Source organism: Petromyzon marinus, unplaced genomic scaffold (genome assembly GCF_048934315.1).
Source record: "Petromyzon marinus isolate PM22_M1 ecotype Great Lakes invasive population unplaced genomic scaffold, UKy_Petmar_22M1.pri1.0 PM_Scaffold_337, whole genome shotgun sequence".
NCBI lineage: Eukaryota > Metazoa > Chordata > Hyperoartia > Petromyzontiformes > Petromyzontidae > Petromyzon > Petromyzon marinus.
In genome coordinates this window covers 50687-63191 of record NW_027423321.1, presented here as the reverse complement: position 1 = coordinate 63191, position 12505 = coordinate 50687, and the positions used below count along the sequence as shown (strand labels likewise).

General features: G+C 53.9%; 1 protein-coding gene across 1 annotated transcript; it reads left to right on the top strand.

The window, feature by feature from the left end:
• The first annotated feature begins 1936 nt into the window (after positions 1–1936).
• Positions 1937–12082, top strand: LOC142923213 (galactokinase-like). The gene is made up of 3 exons (XM_076064139.1): positions 1937–2113; positions 8187–8370; positions 10439–12082. Exons 1-3 carry the CDS (start codon positions 2022–2024, stop codon positions 10508–10510), a joined length of 348 nt encoding a protein of 115 aa, XP_075920254.1. The 5' UTR covers positions 1937–2021; the 3' UTR covers positions 10511–12082.
• The last annotated feature ends 423 nt before the right edge of the window (positions 12083–12505 follow it).

Here is a 12505-nt window from a genome sequence, read left to right as displayed (position 1 = left end):
CTCACTCACCCACTCACCCACTCACCCACTCACTCACCCACCCACCCACTCACTCACCCACCCACTCACTCACTCACTCACCCACCCACTCACTCACTCACTCACCCACCCACTCACCCACTCACCCACCCACTCACTCACCCACCCACTCACCCACTCACCCACTCACTCACCCACTCACTCACCCACTCACTCACCCATTCACCCACCCACCCACTCACTCACCCACTCACTCACCCACTCACCCACTCACCCACTCACTCACTCACCCACTCACTCACCCACCCACTCACTCACTCACCCACTCACCCACTCACTCACCCACCCACCCACTCACCCACTCACCCCTTGTCCACCCCCAGCGGTGAGTGAGCGTCTGGGTGAGCTGCTGGTGAGGAGGGTGAGGCACGTCCTCACCGAGATGCTGAGGGTGGATCTCACCGTCCTCACCAGCAGCTCACTCACCCACTCACCCACTCACCCACTCACTCACCCACCCACCCACTCACTCACCCACCCACTCACTCACTCACTCACCCACCCACTCACTCACTCACTCACCCACCCACTCACCCACTCACCCACCCACTCACTCACCCACCCACTCACCCACTCACCCACTCACTCACCCACTCACTCACCCACTCACTCACCCATTCACCCACCCACCCACTCACTCACCCACTCACTCACCCACTCACCCACTCACCCACTCACTCACTCACCCACCCACTCACCCACCCACTCACCCACCGACTCACCCACTCACCCACTCACTCACCCACACACTCACCCCTTGTCCACCCCCAGCGGTGAGTGGGCGGGTGAGTGAGCTGCTGGTGAGGAGGGTGAGGCACGTCCTCACCGAGATGCTGAGGGTGGATCTCACCGTCCTCACCAGCAGCTCACCCACTCACTCACTCACTCACCCACTCACCCACTCACTCACTCACCCACCCACTCACCCACTCACTCACCCACTCACCCACCCACCCACCCACCCACCCACCCACCCACTCACCCCTTGTCCACCCCCAGCGGTGAGTGGGCGGGTGAGTGAGCTGCTGGTGAGGAGGGTGAGGCACGTCCTCACCGAGATGCTGAGGGTGGATCTCACCGTCCTCACCAGCAGCTCACCCACTCACTCACTCACCCACTCACCCACTCACTCACTCACTCACCCACTCACCCACCCACCCACCCACCCACCCACTCACCCACTCACCCACCCACCCACCCACCCACTCACTCACCCACTCACTCACCCACTCACCCACTCACTCACTCACCCACTCACTCACTCACCCACTCACTCACTCACTCACCCACCCACCCACCCACCCACTCACTCACCCACTCACTCACTCACCCACTCACTCACCCACTCACCCACCCACTCACTCACCCACTCACCCACTCACTCACCCACTCACTCACCCACCCACCCACCCACTCACCCACTCACCCACCCACCCACTCACCCCTTGTCCACCCCCAGCGGTGAGTGAGCGTCTGGGTGAGCTGCTGGTGAGGAGGGTGAGGCACGTCCTCACCGAGATGCTGAGGGTGGATCTCAGCGTCCTCACCAGCAGCTCACCCACTCACTCACTCACTCACTCACCCACCCACTCACTCACCCACTCACCCACCCACTCACTCACCCACTCACCCACCCACTCACCCCTTGTCCACCCCCAGCGGTGAGTGGGCGGGTGAGTGAGCTGCTGGTGAGGAGGGTGAGGCACGTCCTCACCGAGATGCTGAGGGTGGATCTCAGCGTCCTCACCAGCAGCTCACCCACTCACTCACCCACTCACTCACCCACCCACTCACCCACCCACTCACCCACTCACTCACCCACCCACTCACCCACCCACTCACTCACCCACCCACTCACCCACCCACTCACCCACCCACTCACTCACCCACCCACCCACCCACTCACCCCTTGTCCACCCCCAGCGGTGAGTGGGCGGGTGAGTGAGCTGCTGGTGAGGAGGGTGAGGCACGTCCTCACCGAGATGCTGAGGGTGGATCTCAGCGTCCTCGCCCTCCGTGCCGGGGACTTCGGCAGGGTCGGCGAGCTCATGGCGGCCAGCCACGCGTCGCTACGGTAACGGACGCCCCCCGTCGCCACGGCAACGGACGCGCCCCGTCGCCACGGTAACTAGCCGTCGCCGTGCCCCGGCGACGGCTAGTTACCGTGGCGACGGTTGTTGTCGTGGTGACGGTTGTTGCTACGGTGACGGTTGTCGTGGTGATGGTTGTTGTCGTGGTGACGGTTGTTGTCGTGGTGATGGTTGTTGTCGTGGTGACGGTTGTTGTGGTGGTGACGGTTGTTGTCGTGGTGACGGTTGTTGTCGTGGTGACGGTTGTTGTCGTGGTGACGGTTGTTGTCATGGTGACGGTTGTTGTCGTGGTGACGGTTGTTGTCGTGGTGACGGTTGTTGTGGTGGTAACGGTTGTTGTCGTGGTGACCGTTGTTGTCATAGTGACGGTTGTTGCCGTGGTGACGGTTGTTGTCGTGGTGACCGTTGTTGTCATGGTGACGGTTGTTGTCATGGTGACGGTTGTTGTCGTGGTGACGGTTGTTGTCGTGGTGACGGTTGTTGTCGTGGTGACGGTTGTTGTGTGACGGTTGTTGTCGTGGTGACCGTTGTTGTCATGGTGACGGTTGTTGTCGTGGTGACGGTTGTTGTCGTGGTGACGGTTGTTGTCGTGGTGACCGTTGTTGTCATGGTGACGCTTGTTGTCGTGGTGACGGTTGTTGTCATGGTGATGGTTGTTGTCGTGGTGACGGTTGTTGTCGTGGTGACGGTTGTTGTCGTGGTGACGGTTGTTGTCGTGGTAACGGTTGTTGTCGTGGTGACCGTTGTTGTCATGGTGACGGTTGTTGTCGTGGTGACGGTTGTTGTCGTGGTGACCGTTGTTGTCGTGGTGACCGTTGTTGTCATGGTGACGGTTGTTGTCGTGGTGACGGTTGTTGTCGTGGTGACGGTTGTTGTCGTGGTGATGGTTGTTGTCGTGGTGACTGTTGTTGTGTGACGGTTGTTGTCGTGGTGACGGTTGTTGTCGTGGTGACGGTTGTTGTGTGACGGTTGTTGTCGTGGTGACTGTTGTTGCTACGGTGACGGTTGTTGTCGTGGTGACGGTTGTTGTGGTGACGGTTGTTGTCGTGGTGACGGTTGTTGTCGTGGTGACGGTTGTTGTGTGACGGTTGTTGTCGTGGTGACGGTTGTTGTCGTGGTGACCGTTGTTGTCATGGTGATGGTTGTCGTGGTGACGGTTGTTGTCGTGGTGATGGTTGTTGTCGTGGTGACGGTTGTTGTCGTGGTGACGGTTGTTGTGTGACGGTTGTTGTCGTGGTGACGGTTGTTGTGTGACGGTTGTTGTCGTGGTGACGGTTGTTGTCATGGTGACGGTTGTTGTCATGGTGACGGTTGTTGTCATGGTGACGGTTGTTGTCGTGGTGACGGTTGTCGTGGTGACCGTTGTTGTGGTGACGGTTGTTGTCATGGTGACGGTTGTTGTCATGGTGACCGTTGTTGTGGTGACGGTTGTTGTCGTGGTGACGGTTGTTGTCGTGGTGACGGTTGTTGCTACGGTGACGGTTGTTGTCGTGGTGACGGTTGTTGTCGTGGTGACGGTTGTTGTCGTGGTGACGGTTGTTGTGGTGACGGTTGTTGTCGTGGTGACGGTTGTTGTGGTGACGGTTGTTGTCATGGTGATGGTTGTCGTGGTGACGGTTGTTGTCGTGGTGATGGTTGTTGTCGTGGTGACGGTTGTTGTCGTGGTGACGGTTGTTGTCGTGGTGACCGTTGTTGTCATGGTGACGCTTGTTGTCGTGGTGACGGTTGTTGTCGTGGTGACGGTTGTTGTCGTGGTGACGGTTGTCGTGGTGACGGTTGTTGTCGTGGTGACGGTTGTTGTCGTGGTGACGGTTGTTGTCGTGGTGACTGTTGTTGCTACGGTGACGGTTGTTGTCGTGGTGACGGTTGTTGTGGTGACGGTTGTCGTGGTGACGGTTGTTGTCGTGGTGATGGTTGTTGTGTGACGGTTGTTGTCGTGGTGACCGTCGTTGTCATGGTGATGGTTGTCGTGGTGACGGTTGTTGTCGTGGTGATGGTTGTTGTCGTGGTGACGGTTGTTGTCGTGGTGACGGTTGTTGTGTGACAGTTGTTGTCGTGGTGACGGTTGTTGTGTGACGGTTGTTGTTTTGGTGACGGTTGTTGTCATGGTGACGGTTGTTGTCGTGGTGACGGTTGTCGTGGTGACGGTTGTTGTCATGGTGATGGTTGTTGTCGTGGTGACGGTTGTTGTCGTGGTGACGGTTGTTGTCGTGGTGACGGTTGTTGTCGTGGTAACGGTTGTTGTCGTGGTGACCGTTGTTGTCATGGTGACGGTTGTTGTCGTGGTGACGGTTGTTGTCGTGGTGACCGTTGTTGTCGTGGTGACCGTTGTTGTCATGGTGACGGTTGTTGTCGTGGTGACGGTTGTTGTCGTGGTGATGGTTGTTGTCGTGGTGACTGTTGTTGTGTGACGGTTGTTGTCGTGGTGACGGTTGTTGTCGTGGTGACGGTTGTTGTGTGACGGTTGTTGTCGTGGTGACTGTTGTTGCTACGGTGACGGTTGTTGTCGTGGTGACGGTTGTTGTGGTGACGGTTGTTGTCGTGGTGACGGTTGTTGTCGTGGTGACGGTTGTTGTGTGACGGTTGTTGTCGTGGTGACGGTTGTTGTCGTGGTGACCGTTGTTGTCATGGTGATGGTTGTCGTGGTGACGGTTGTTGTCGTGGTGATGGTTGTTGTCGTGGTGACGGTTGTTGTCGTGGTGACGGTTGTTGTGTGACGGTTGTTGTCGTGGTGACGGTTGTTGTGTGACGGTTGTTGTCGTGGTGACGGTTGTTGTCATGGTGACGGTTGTTGTCATGGTGACGGTTGTTGTCATGGTGACGGTTGTTGTCGTGGTGACGGTTGTCGTGGTGACCGTTGTTGTGGTGACGGTTGTTGTCATGGTGACGGTTGTTGTCATGGTGACCGTTGTTGTGGTGACGGTTGTTGTCGTGGTGACGGTTGTTGTCGTGGTGACGGTTGTTGCTACGGTGACGGTTGTTGTCGTGGTGACGGTTGTTGTCGTGGTGACGGTTGTTGTCGTGGTGACGGTTGTTGTGGTGACGGTTGTTGTCGTGGTGACGGTTGTTGTGGTGACGGTTGTTGTCATGGTGATGGTTGTCGTGGTGACGGTTGTTGTCGTGGTGATGGTTGTTGTCGTGGTGACGGTTGTTGTCGTGGTGACGGTTGTTGTCGTGGTGACCGTTGTTGTCATGGTGACGCTTGTTGTCGTGGTGACGGTTGTTGTCGTGGTGACGGTTGTTGTCGTGGTGACGGTTGTCGTGGTGACGGTTGTTGTCATGGTGATGGTTGTTGTCGTGGTGACGGTTGTTGTCGTGGTGACGGTTGTTGTCGTGGTGACGGTTGTTGTCGTGGTAACGGTTGTTGTCGTGGTGACCGTTGTTGTCATGGTGACGGTTGTTGTCGTGGTGACGGTTGTTGTCGTGGTGACCGTTGTTGTCGTGGTGACCGTTGTTGTCATGGTGACGGTTGTTGTCGTGGTGACGGTTGTTGTCGTGGTGACGGTTGTTGTCGTGGTGATGGTTGTTGTCGTGGTGACTGTTGTTGTGTGACGGTTGTTGTCGTGGTGACGGTTGTTGTCGTGGTGACGGTTGTTGTCGTGGTGACGGTTGTTGTCGTGGTGACTGTTGTTGCTACGGTGACGGTTGTTGTCGTGGTGACGGTTGTTGTGGTGACGGTTGTTGTCGTGGTGACGGTTGTTGTCGTGGTGACGGTTGTTGTGTGACGGTTGTTGTCGTGGTGACGGTTGTTGTCGTGGTGACCGTTGTTGTCATGGTGATGGTTGTCGTGGTGACGGTTGTTGTCGTGGTGATGGTTGTTGTCGTGGTGACGGTTGTTGTCGTGGTGACGGTTGTTGTGTGACGGTTGTTGTCGTGGTGACGGTTGTTGTGTGACGGTTGTTGTCGTGGTGACGGTTGTTGTCATGGTGACGGTTGTTGTCATGGTGACGGTTGTTGTCATGGTGACGGTTGTTGTCGTGGTGACGGTTGTCGTGGTGACCGTTGTTGTGGTGACGGTTGTTGTCATGGTGACGGTTGTTGTCATGGTGACCGTTGTTGTGGTGACGGTTGTTGTCGTGGTGACGGTTGTTGTCGTGGTGACGGTTGTTGCTACGGTGACGGTTGTTGTCGTGGTGACGGTTGTTGTCGTGGTGACGGTTGTTGTCGTGGTGACGGTTGTTGTGGTGACTGTTGTTGTCGTGGTGACGGTTGTTGTGGTGACGGTTGTTGTCGTGGTGACCGTTGTTGTCATGGTGATGGTTGTCGTGGTGACGGTTGTTGTCGTGGTGATGGTTGTTGTCGTGGTGACGGTTGTTGTCGTGGTGACGGTTGTTGTCGTGGTGACGGTTGTTGTCGTGGTGACTGTTGTTGCTACGGTGACGGTTGTTGTCGTGGTGACGGTTGTTGTGGTGACGGTTGTCGTGGTGACGGTTGTTGTCGTGGTGATGGTTGTTGTGTGACGGTTGTTGTCGTGGTGACCGTTGTTGTCATGGTGATGGTTGTCGTGGTGACGGTTGTTGTCGTGGTGATGGTTGTTGTCGTGGTGACGGTTGTTGTCGTGGTGACGGTTGTTGTGTGACGGTTGTTGTCGTGGTGACGGTTGTTGTGTGACGGTTGTTGTTTTGGTGACGGTTGTTGTCATGGTGACGGTTGTTGTCATGGTGACGGTTGTTGTCGTGGTGACGGTTGTCGTGGTGACCGTTGTTGTGGTGACGGTTGTTGTCATGGTGACGGTTGTTGTCATGGTGACCGTTGTTGTGGTGACGGTTGTTGTCGTGGTGACGGTTGTTGTCGTGGTGACGGTTGTTGCTACGGTGACGGTTGTTGTCGTGGTGACGGTTGTTGTCGTGGTGACGGTTGTTGTCGTGGTGACGGTTGTTGTCGTGGTGACGGTTGTTGTCGTGGTGACGGTTGTTGTCGTGGTGACGGTTGTTGTCGTGGTGACGGTTGTTGTCGTGGTGACGGTTGTTGCTACGGTGACGGTTGTTGTCGTGGTGACGGTTGTTGTGGTGACGGTTGTCGTGGTGACGGTTGTTGTCGTGGTGATGGTTGTTGTGTGACGGTTGTTGTCGTGGTGACGGTTGTTGTCGTGGTGACCGTTGTTGTCATGGTGATGGTTGTCGTGGTGACGGTTGTTGTCGTGGTGATGGTTGTTGTCGTGGTGACGGTTGTTGTCGTGGTGACGGTTGTTGTGTGACGGTTGTTGTCGTGGTGACGGTTGTTGTGTGACGGTTGTTGTCGTGGTGACGGTTGTTGTCATGGTGACGGTTGTTGTCATGGTGACGGTTGTTGTCATGGTGACGGTTGTTGTCGTGGTGACGGTTGTCGTGGTGACCGTTGTTGTGGTGACGGTTGTTGTCATGGTGACGGTTGTTGTCATGGTGACCGTTGTTGTGGTGACGGTTGTTGTCGTGGTGACGGTTGTTGTCGTGGTGACGGTTGTTGCTACGGTGACGGTTGTTGTCGTGGTGACGGTTGTTGTCGTGGTGACGGTTGTTGTCGTGGTGACGGTTGTTGTGGTGACGGTTGTTGTCGTGGTGACGGTTGTTGTGGTGACGGTTGTTGTCGTGGTGACCGTTGTTGTCATGGTGATGGTTGTCGTGGTGACGGTTGTTGTCGTGGTGATGGTTGTTGTCGTGACGGTTGTTGTCGTGGTGACGGTTGTTGTCGTGGTGACGGTTGTTGTGGTGACTGTTGTTGCTACGGTGACGGTTGTTGTTGTGGTGACGGTTGTTGTGGTGACGGTTGTCGTGGTGACGGTTGTTGTCGTGGTGATGGTTGTTGTGTGACGGTTGTTGTCGTGGTGACCGTTGTTGTCATGGTGATGGTTGTCGTGGTGACGGTTGTTGTCGTGGTGATGGTTGTTGTCGTGGCGACCGTTGTCGTGGTGCTGGTTGTCGTGGTGACGGTTGTTGTCGTGGTGACGGTTGTTGTCGTGGCGACCGTTGTCGTGGTGACGGTTGTTGTCATGTTGCTGGTTGTCGTGGTGACGGTTGTTGTCGTTGCGACCGTTGTCGTGGTGACGGTTTGTCGTCTCCGTGGCGACGGTTGCCGCAGCGACGACTACGAGGTGAGCTGCCCCGAGGCGGACCAGCTGGTGCGGCTGTCCTCCGCCTGTCCCGGCGTGCTGGGCGCTCGCCTCACAGGCGGAGGCTTCGGCGGCTGCGTCGTCGCCATGGTTACCGGCTGCACGCGCCTGGAGGCGGAGCAGAACCTCCAAGGCCTCGTCCGGCACGTCCAGGTAACCGTGGCAACGGCGGCAGCCGTAGCAACCGTAGCGGCCGTAGCAACGGCAGCCTTAGCAACGGCGGCCGTAGCAACGGCAGCAGCCGTAGCAACGGCAGCCGTAGCAACGGCGGCCGTAGCAACGGCGGCCGTAGCAACCGTAGCAGCCGTAGCAACGGCAGCCTTAGCAACGGCAGTCGTAGCAACGGCGCCCGTAGCAACGGCAGCCGTAGCAACGGCGGCCGTAGCAACCGCAGCAGCCGTAGCAACGGCAGCCGTAGCAACGGCAGCCGTAGCAACGGCAGCCATAGCAACCATAGCAACCGTAGCAACCGTTGCAGCCGTAGCAACCGTTGCGTCTGTAGCAACGGCAGCCGTAGCAACGGCAGCCGTAGCAACCGCAGTCGCCATGGCAACGGCCGCCGTAGCAACGGCAGTAGCGGTAGCAACGGCACCCGAACTAGCTGTAGCAATGGCGGCCGTAGTACCCGTAGCAGCCATAGCAACTGTAGTAACCGTAGCAACGGTAGCCATAGCAACGGCAGCCATGGTGACAGCAGCCGTAGTAGCCATAGCAACGGGAGCCATAGCAAAGGAAGCCGTAGGAGTCGTAGCAACAGCACCCGTAGCAACGGTATTAGCCGTGGCAATGGTAGCCATAGCAACGGCAGCCATAGCAAAGGAAACCTTAGGAGTCGTAGCAACGGCACCCATAGCAACGGTAGTAGCCGTGGCAACGGTAGCCATAGCAACGGCAGCCATAGCAAAGGAAGCCGTAGGAGTCGTAGCAACGGCACCCGTAGCAACGGTAGTAGCCGTAGCAACGGTAGTAGCCGTGGCAACGGTAGTAGTCGTGGCAACGGTAGTAGCCGTGGCAACGGTAGTAGCCGTGGCAACGGCCGTAGCAATGGCGGCCGTAGCAACGTGGTGGGTGGTTATGGTGGTGGTTGTTGATAGTTGTTGTGGTTGTTGTTGATAGTTGTTGTTGTTGATAGTTGTTGTTAGTTGTTGATAGTTGTTGTGGTTGTTGTTGTTGATAGTTGTTGTTGATAGTTGTGGTTGATAGTTGTTGTTGATAGTTGTTGTTAGTTGTTGATAGTTGTTGTTGTTGATAGTTGTTGATAGTTGTTGTTGTTGATAGTTGTTGTTGATAGTTGTTGTGGTCGTTGATAGTTGTTGATAGTTGTTGATAGTTGTTGTTGATAGTTGTTGTTGTTGTTGATAGTTGTTGTTAGTTGTTGTTGTTGTTGATAGTTGTTGTTGTTGTTGATAGTTGTTGTTAGTTGTTGATAGTTGTTGTGGTTGTTGTTGTTGATAGTTGTTGTTGATAGTTGTTGTTGATAGTTGTTGTTAGTTGTTGATAGTTGTTGTTGTTGATAGTTGTTGTTGTTGATAGTTGTTGTGGTCGTTGATAGTTGTTGATAGTTGTTGATAGTTGTTGTTGATAGTTGTTGTTGTTGATAGTTGTTGTTAGTTGTTGTTGTTGATAGTTGTTGTTAGTTGTTGTTGTTGATAGTTGTTGATAGTTGTTGTTGTTGTTGATAGTTGCTGTTAGTTGTTGTTGATAGTTGTTGTTGATAGTTGTTGTTGTTGATAGTTGTTGTTAGTTGTTGTTGTTGATAGTTGTTGTTGTTGATAGTTGTTGTTGTTGATAGTTGTTGTTGTTGATAGTTGTTGATAGTTGTTGTTGTTGTTGATAGTTGTTGTTGTTAGTTGTTGTTGTTGATAGTTGTTGTTGTTGATAGTTGTTGTTGTTGTTGTTGATAGTTGCTGTTAGTTGTTGTTGATAGTTGTTGTTGTTGATAGTTGTTGTTGTTGATAGTTGTTGTTGTTGTTGTTGATAGTTGTTGTTGTTGATAGTTGTTGTTGTTGATAGTTGTTGTTAGTTGTTGTTGTTGATAGTTGTTGTTGATAGTTGTTGTTGTTGATAGTTGTTGTTGTTGATAGTTGTTGTTGATAGTTGTTGTTGATAGTTGTTGTTGATAGTTGTTGTTGTTGATAGTTGTTGTTGTTGTTGATTGTTGTTGTTGATAGTTGTTGTTTGTTGTTGTTGTTGATAGTTGTTGTTGTTGTTGTTGCTACAGGAGCACTACAGTGGGCAGGCCAAGTTTTACCGAGCAGTGCCAAGCGGTGGAGCTCACTCACTCAGCCTGTAGCACAACCACCACAACAACAACAACAACAACCACCACAACAACAACAACAACCACAACAACAACCACAACCACAACAACAACAACCACCACAACAACAACCACAACAACAACCACCACTACTCACTCAGCCTGTAGCACAACCACCACCACAACCACAACAACAACAACCACCACAACAACTACAACAACCACAACAACTACTCACTCAGCCTGTAGCACAACCACCACAACAACAACCACAACAACCACCACAACAACAACCACCACAACAACCACAACAACAACAACAACCACTACAACAACCACCACAACAACAACAACAACCACCACAACCACCACAACCACCACAACAACCACAACAACAACCACAACAACCACTACAACAACCACCACAACAACAACCACAACAACAACCACCACAACAACCACAACAACAACAACCACCACAACAACAACCACCACAACAACCACAACAACAACAAACACCACAACAACAACCACCACAACAACTACAACCACCACAACAACAACCACAACAACAACAACCACAACAACAACCACAACAACCACAACAACAACCACCACAACAACAACAACAACCACCACAACAACAACCACAACAACAACAACCACCACTACTCACTCAGCCTGTAGCACAACCACAACAACAACAACCACAACCACAACAACCACAACAACAACCACCACAACAACTACAACCACCACAACAACTACAACCACCACAACAACAACCACAACAACAACAACCACAACAACCACAACAACAACCACCACCACAACAACAACAACCACAACAACAACCACCACAACAACAACCACAACAACAACAACCACCACTACTCACTCAGCCTGTAGCACAACCACAACAACAACAACAACCACAACAACAACCACCACAACAACTACAACCACCACAACAACAACCACAACAACAACCACAACAACCACAACAACAACCACCACAACAACAACCACAACCACCACAACAACAACAACCACAACACCACAACAACAACAACCACCACAACAACCACAACACCACAACAACAACAACCACAACAACAACAACCACCACAACAACAACAACCACAACAACAACCAACACGACAACCACCACAATCGCAACAACCATAAAAAAATTGCGTGACGTCATACCCGTCCAATTGACCGAATGACGTCACTCCCCCACATGCCATGCGGTGACGTCCGTCCCGGGCAACCAATCGGATGACGTCACTCTCCCATGTGGGGGATGCGGTGAGGTCATCCCCGCGAAATTAGCCGGGCTGTGACGTCACTCAACCGGCCAATCAGACGCCAGCGACGTCCGCGCGTCGTCGACCGTGTCGATGACGTCACTCCCGCGTCGTTTGAGTGTGCGGCGACGTCACGCTCGCGTCGATTGAGTTGTGCGGTGACGTCATTTTTCAATTGGCCTCGTGGCCCTGGGGAGTTAATTAGTTAATTGTGACGGAGGCGGTGATTATGCAAATGAGCTGTGTTGATTGATGATTCATTGGCGGGGCGATTAAAGTCGCCAATGTAACGGAAGCCGTGAGTCATAATAATTATTAGTGTGGTGTGGGTGGGTTGGTGGGTGGGTGAGTGGGTGGTTGAGTGGGTGGGTGAGTGAGTGGGTGAGTGGGTGGGTGAGTAAGTGGGTGGGTGAGTGGGTGGGTGAGTGGGTGGGTGAGTGGGTGGGTGAGTGGGTGGGTGAGTGGGTGGGTGAGTGAGTGGGTGAGTGGGTGAGTGGGTGGGTGAGTGGGTGGGTGAGTGGGTGGGTGGGTGAGTGGGTGGGTGAGTGAGTGGGTGGGTGAGTGGGTGGGTGGGTGAGTGGGTAGGTGGGTGAGTGGGTGGCTGGGTGAGTGGGTGAGTGGGTGGCTGGGTGAGTGGGTGAGTGGGTGAGTGAGTCGGTGAGTGAATGGGTGGGTGGGTGAGTGGGTGAGTGAATGGGTGGGTGGATGGGTGAGTGGG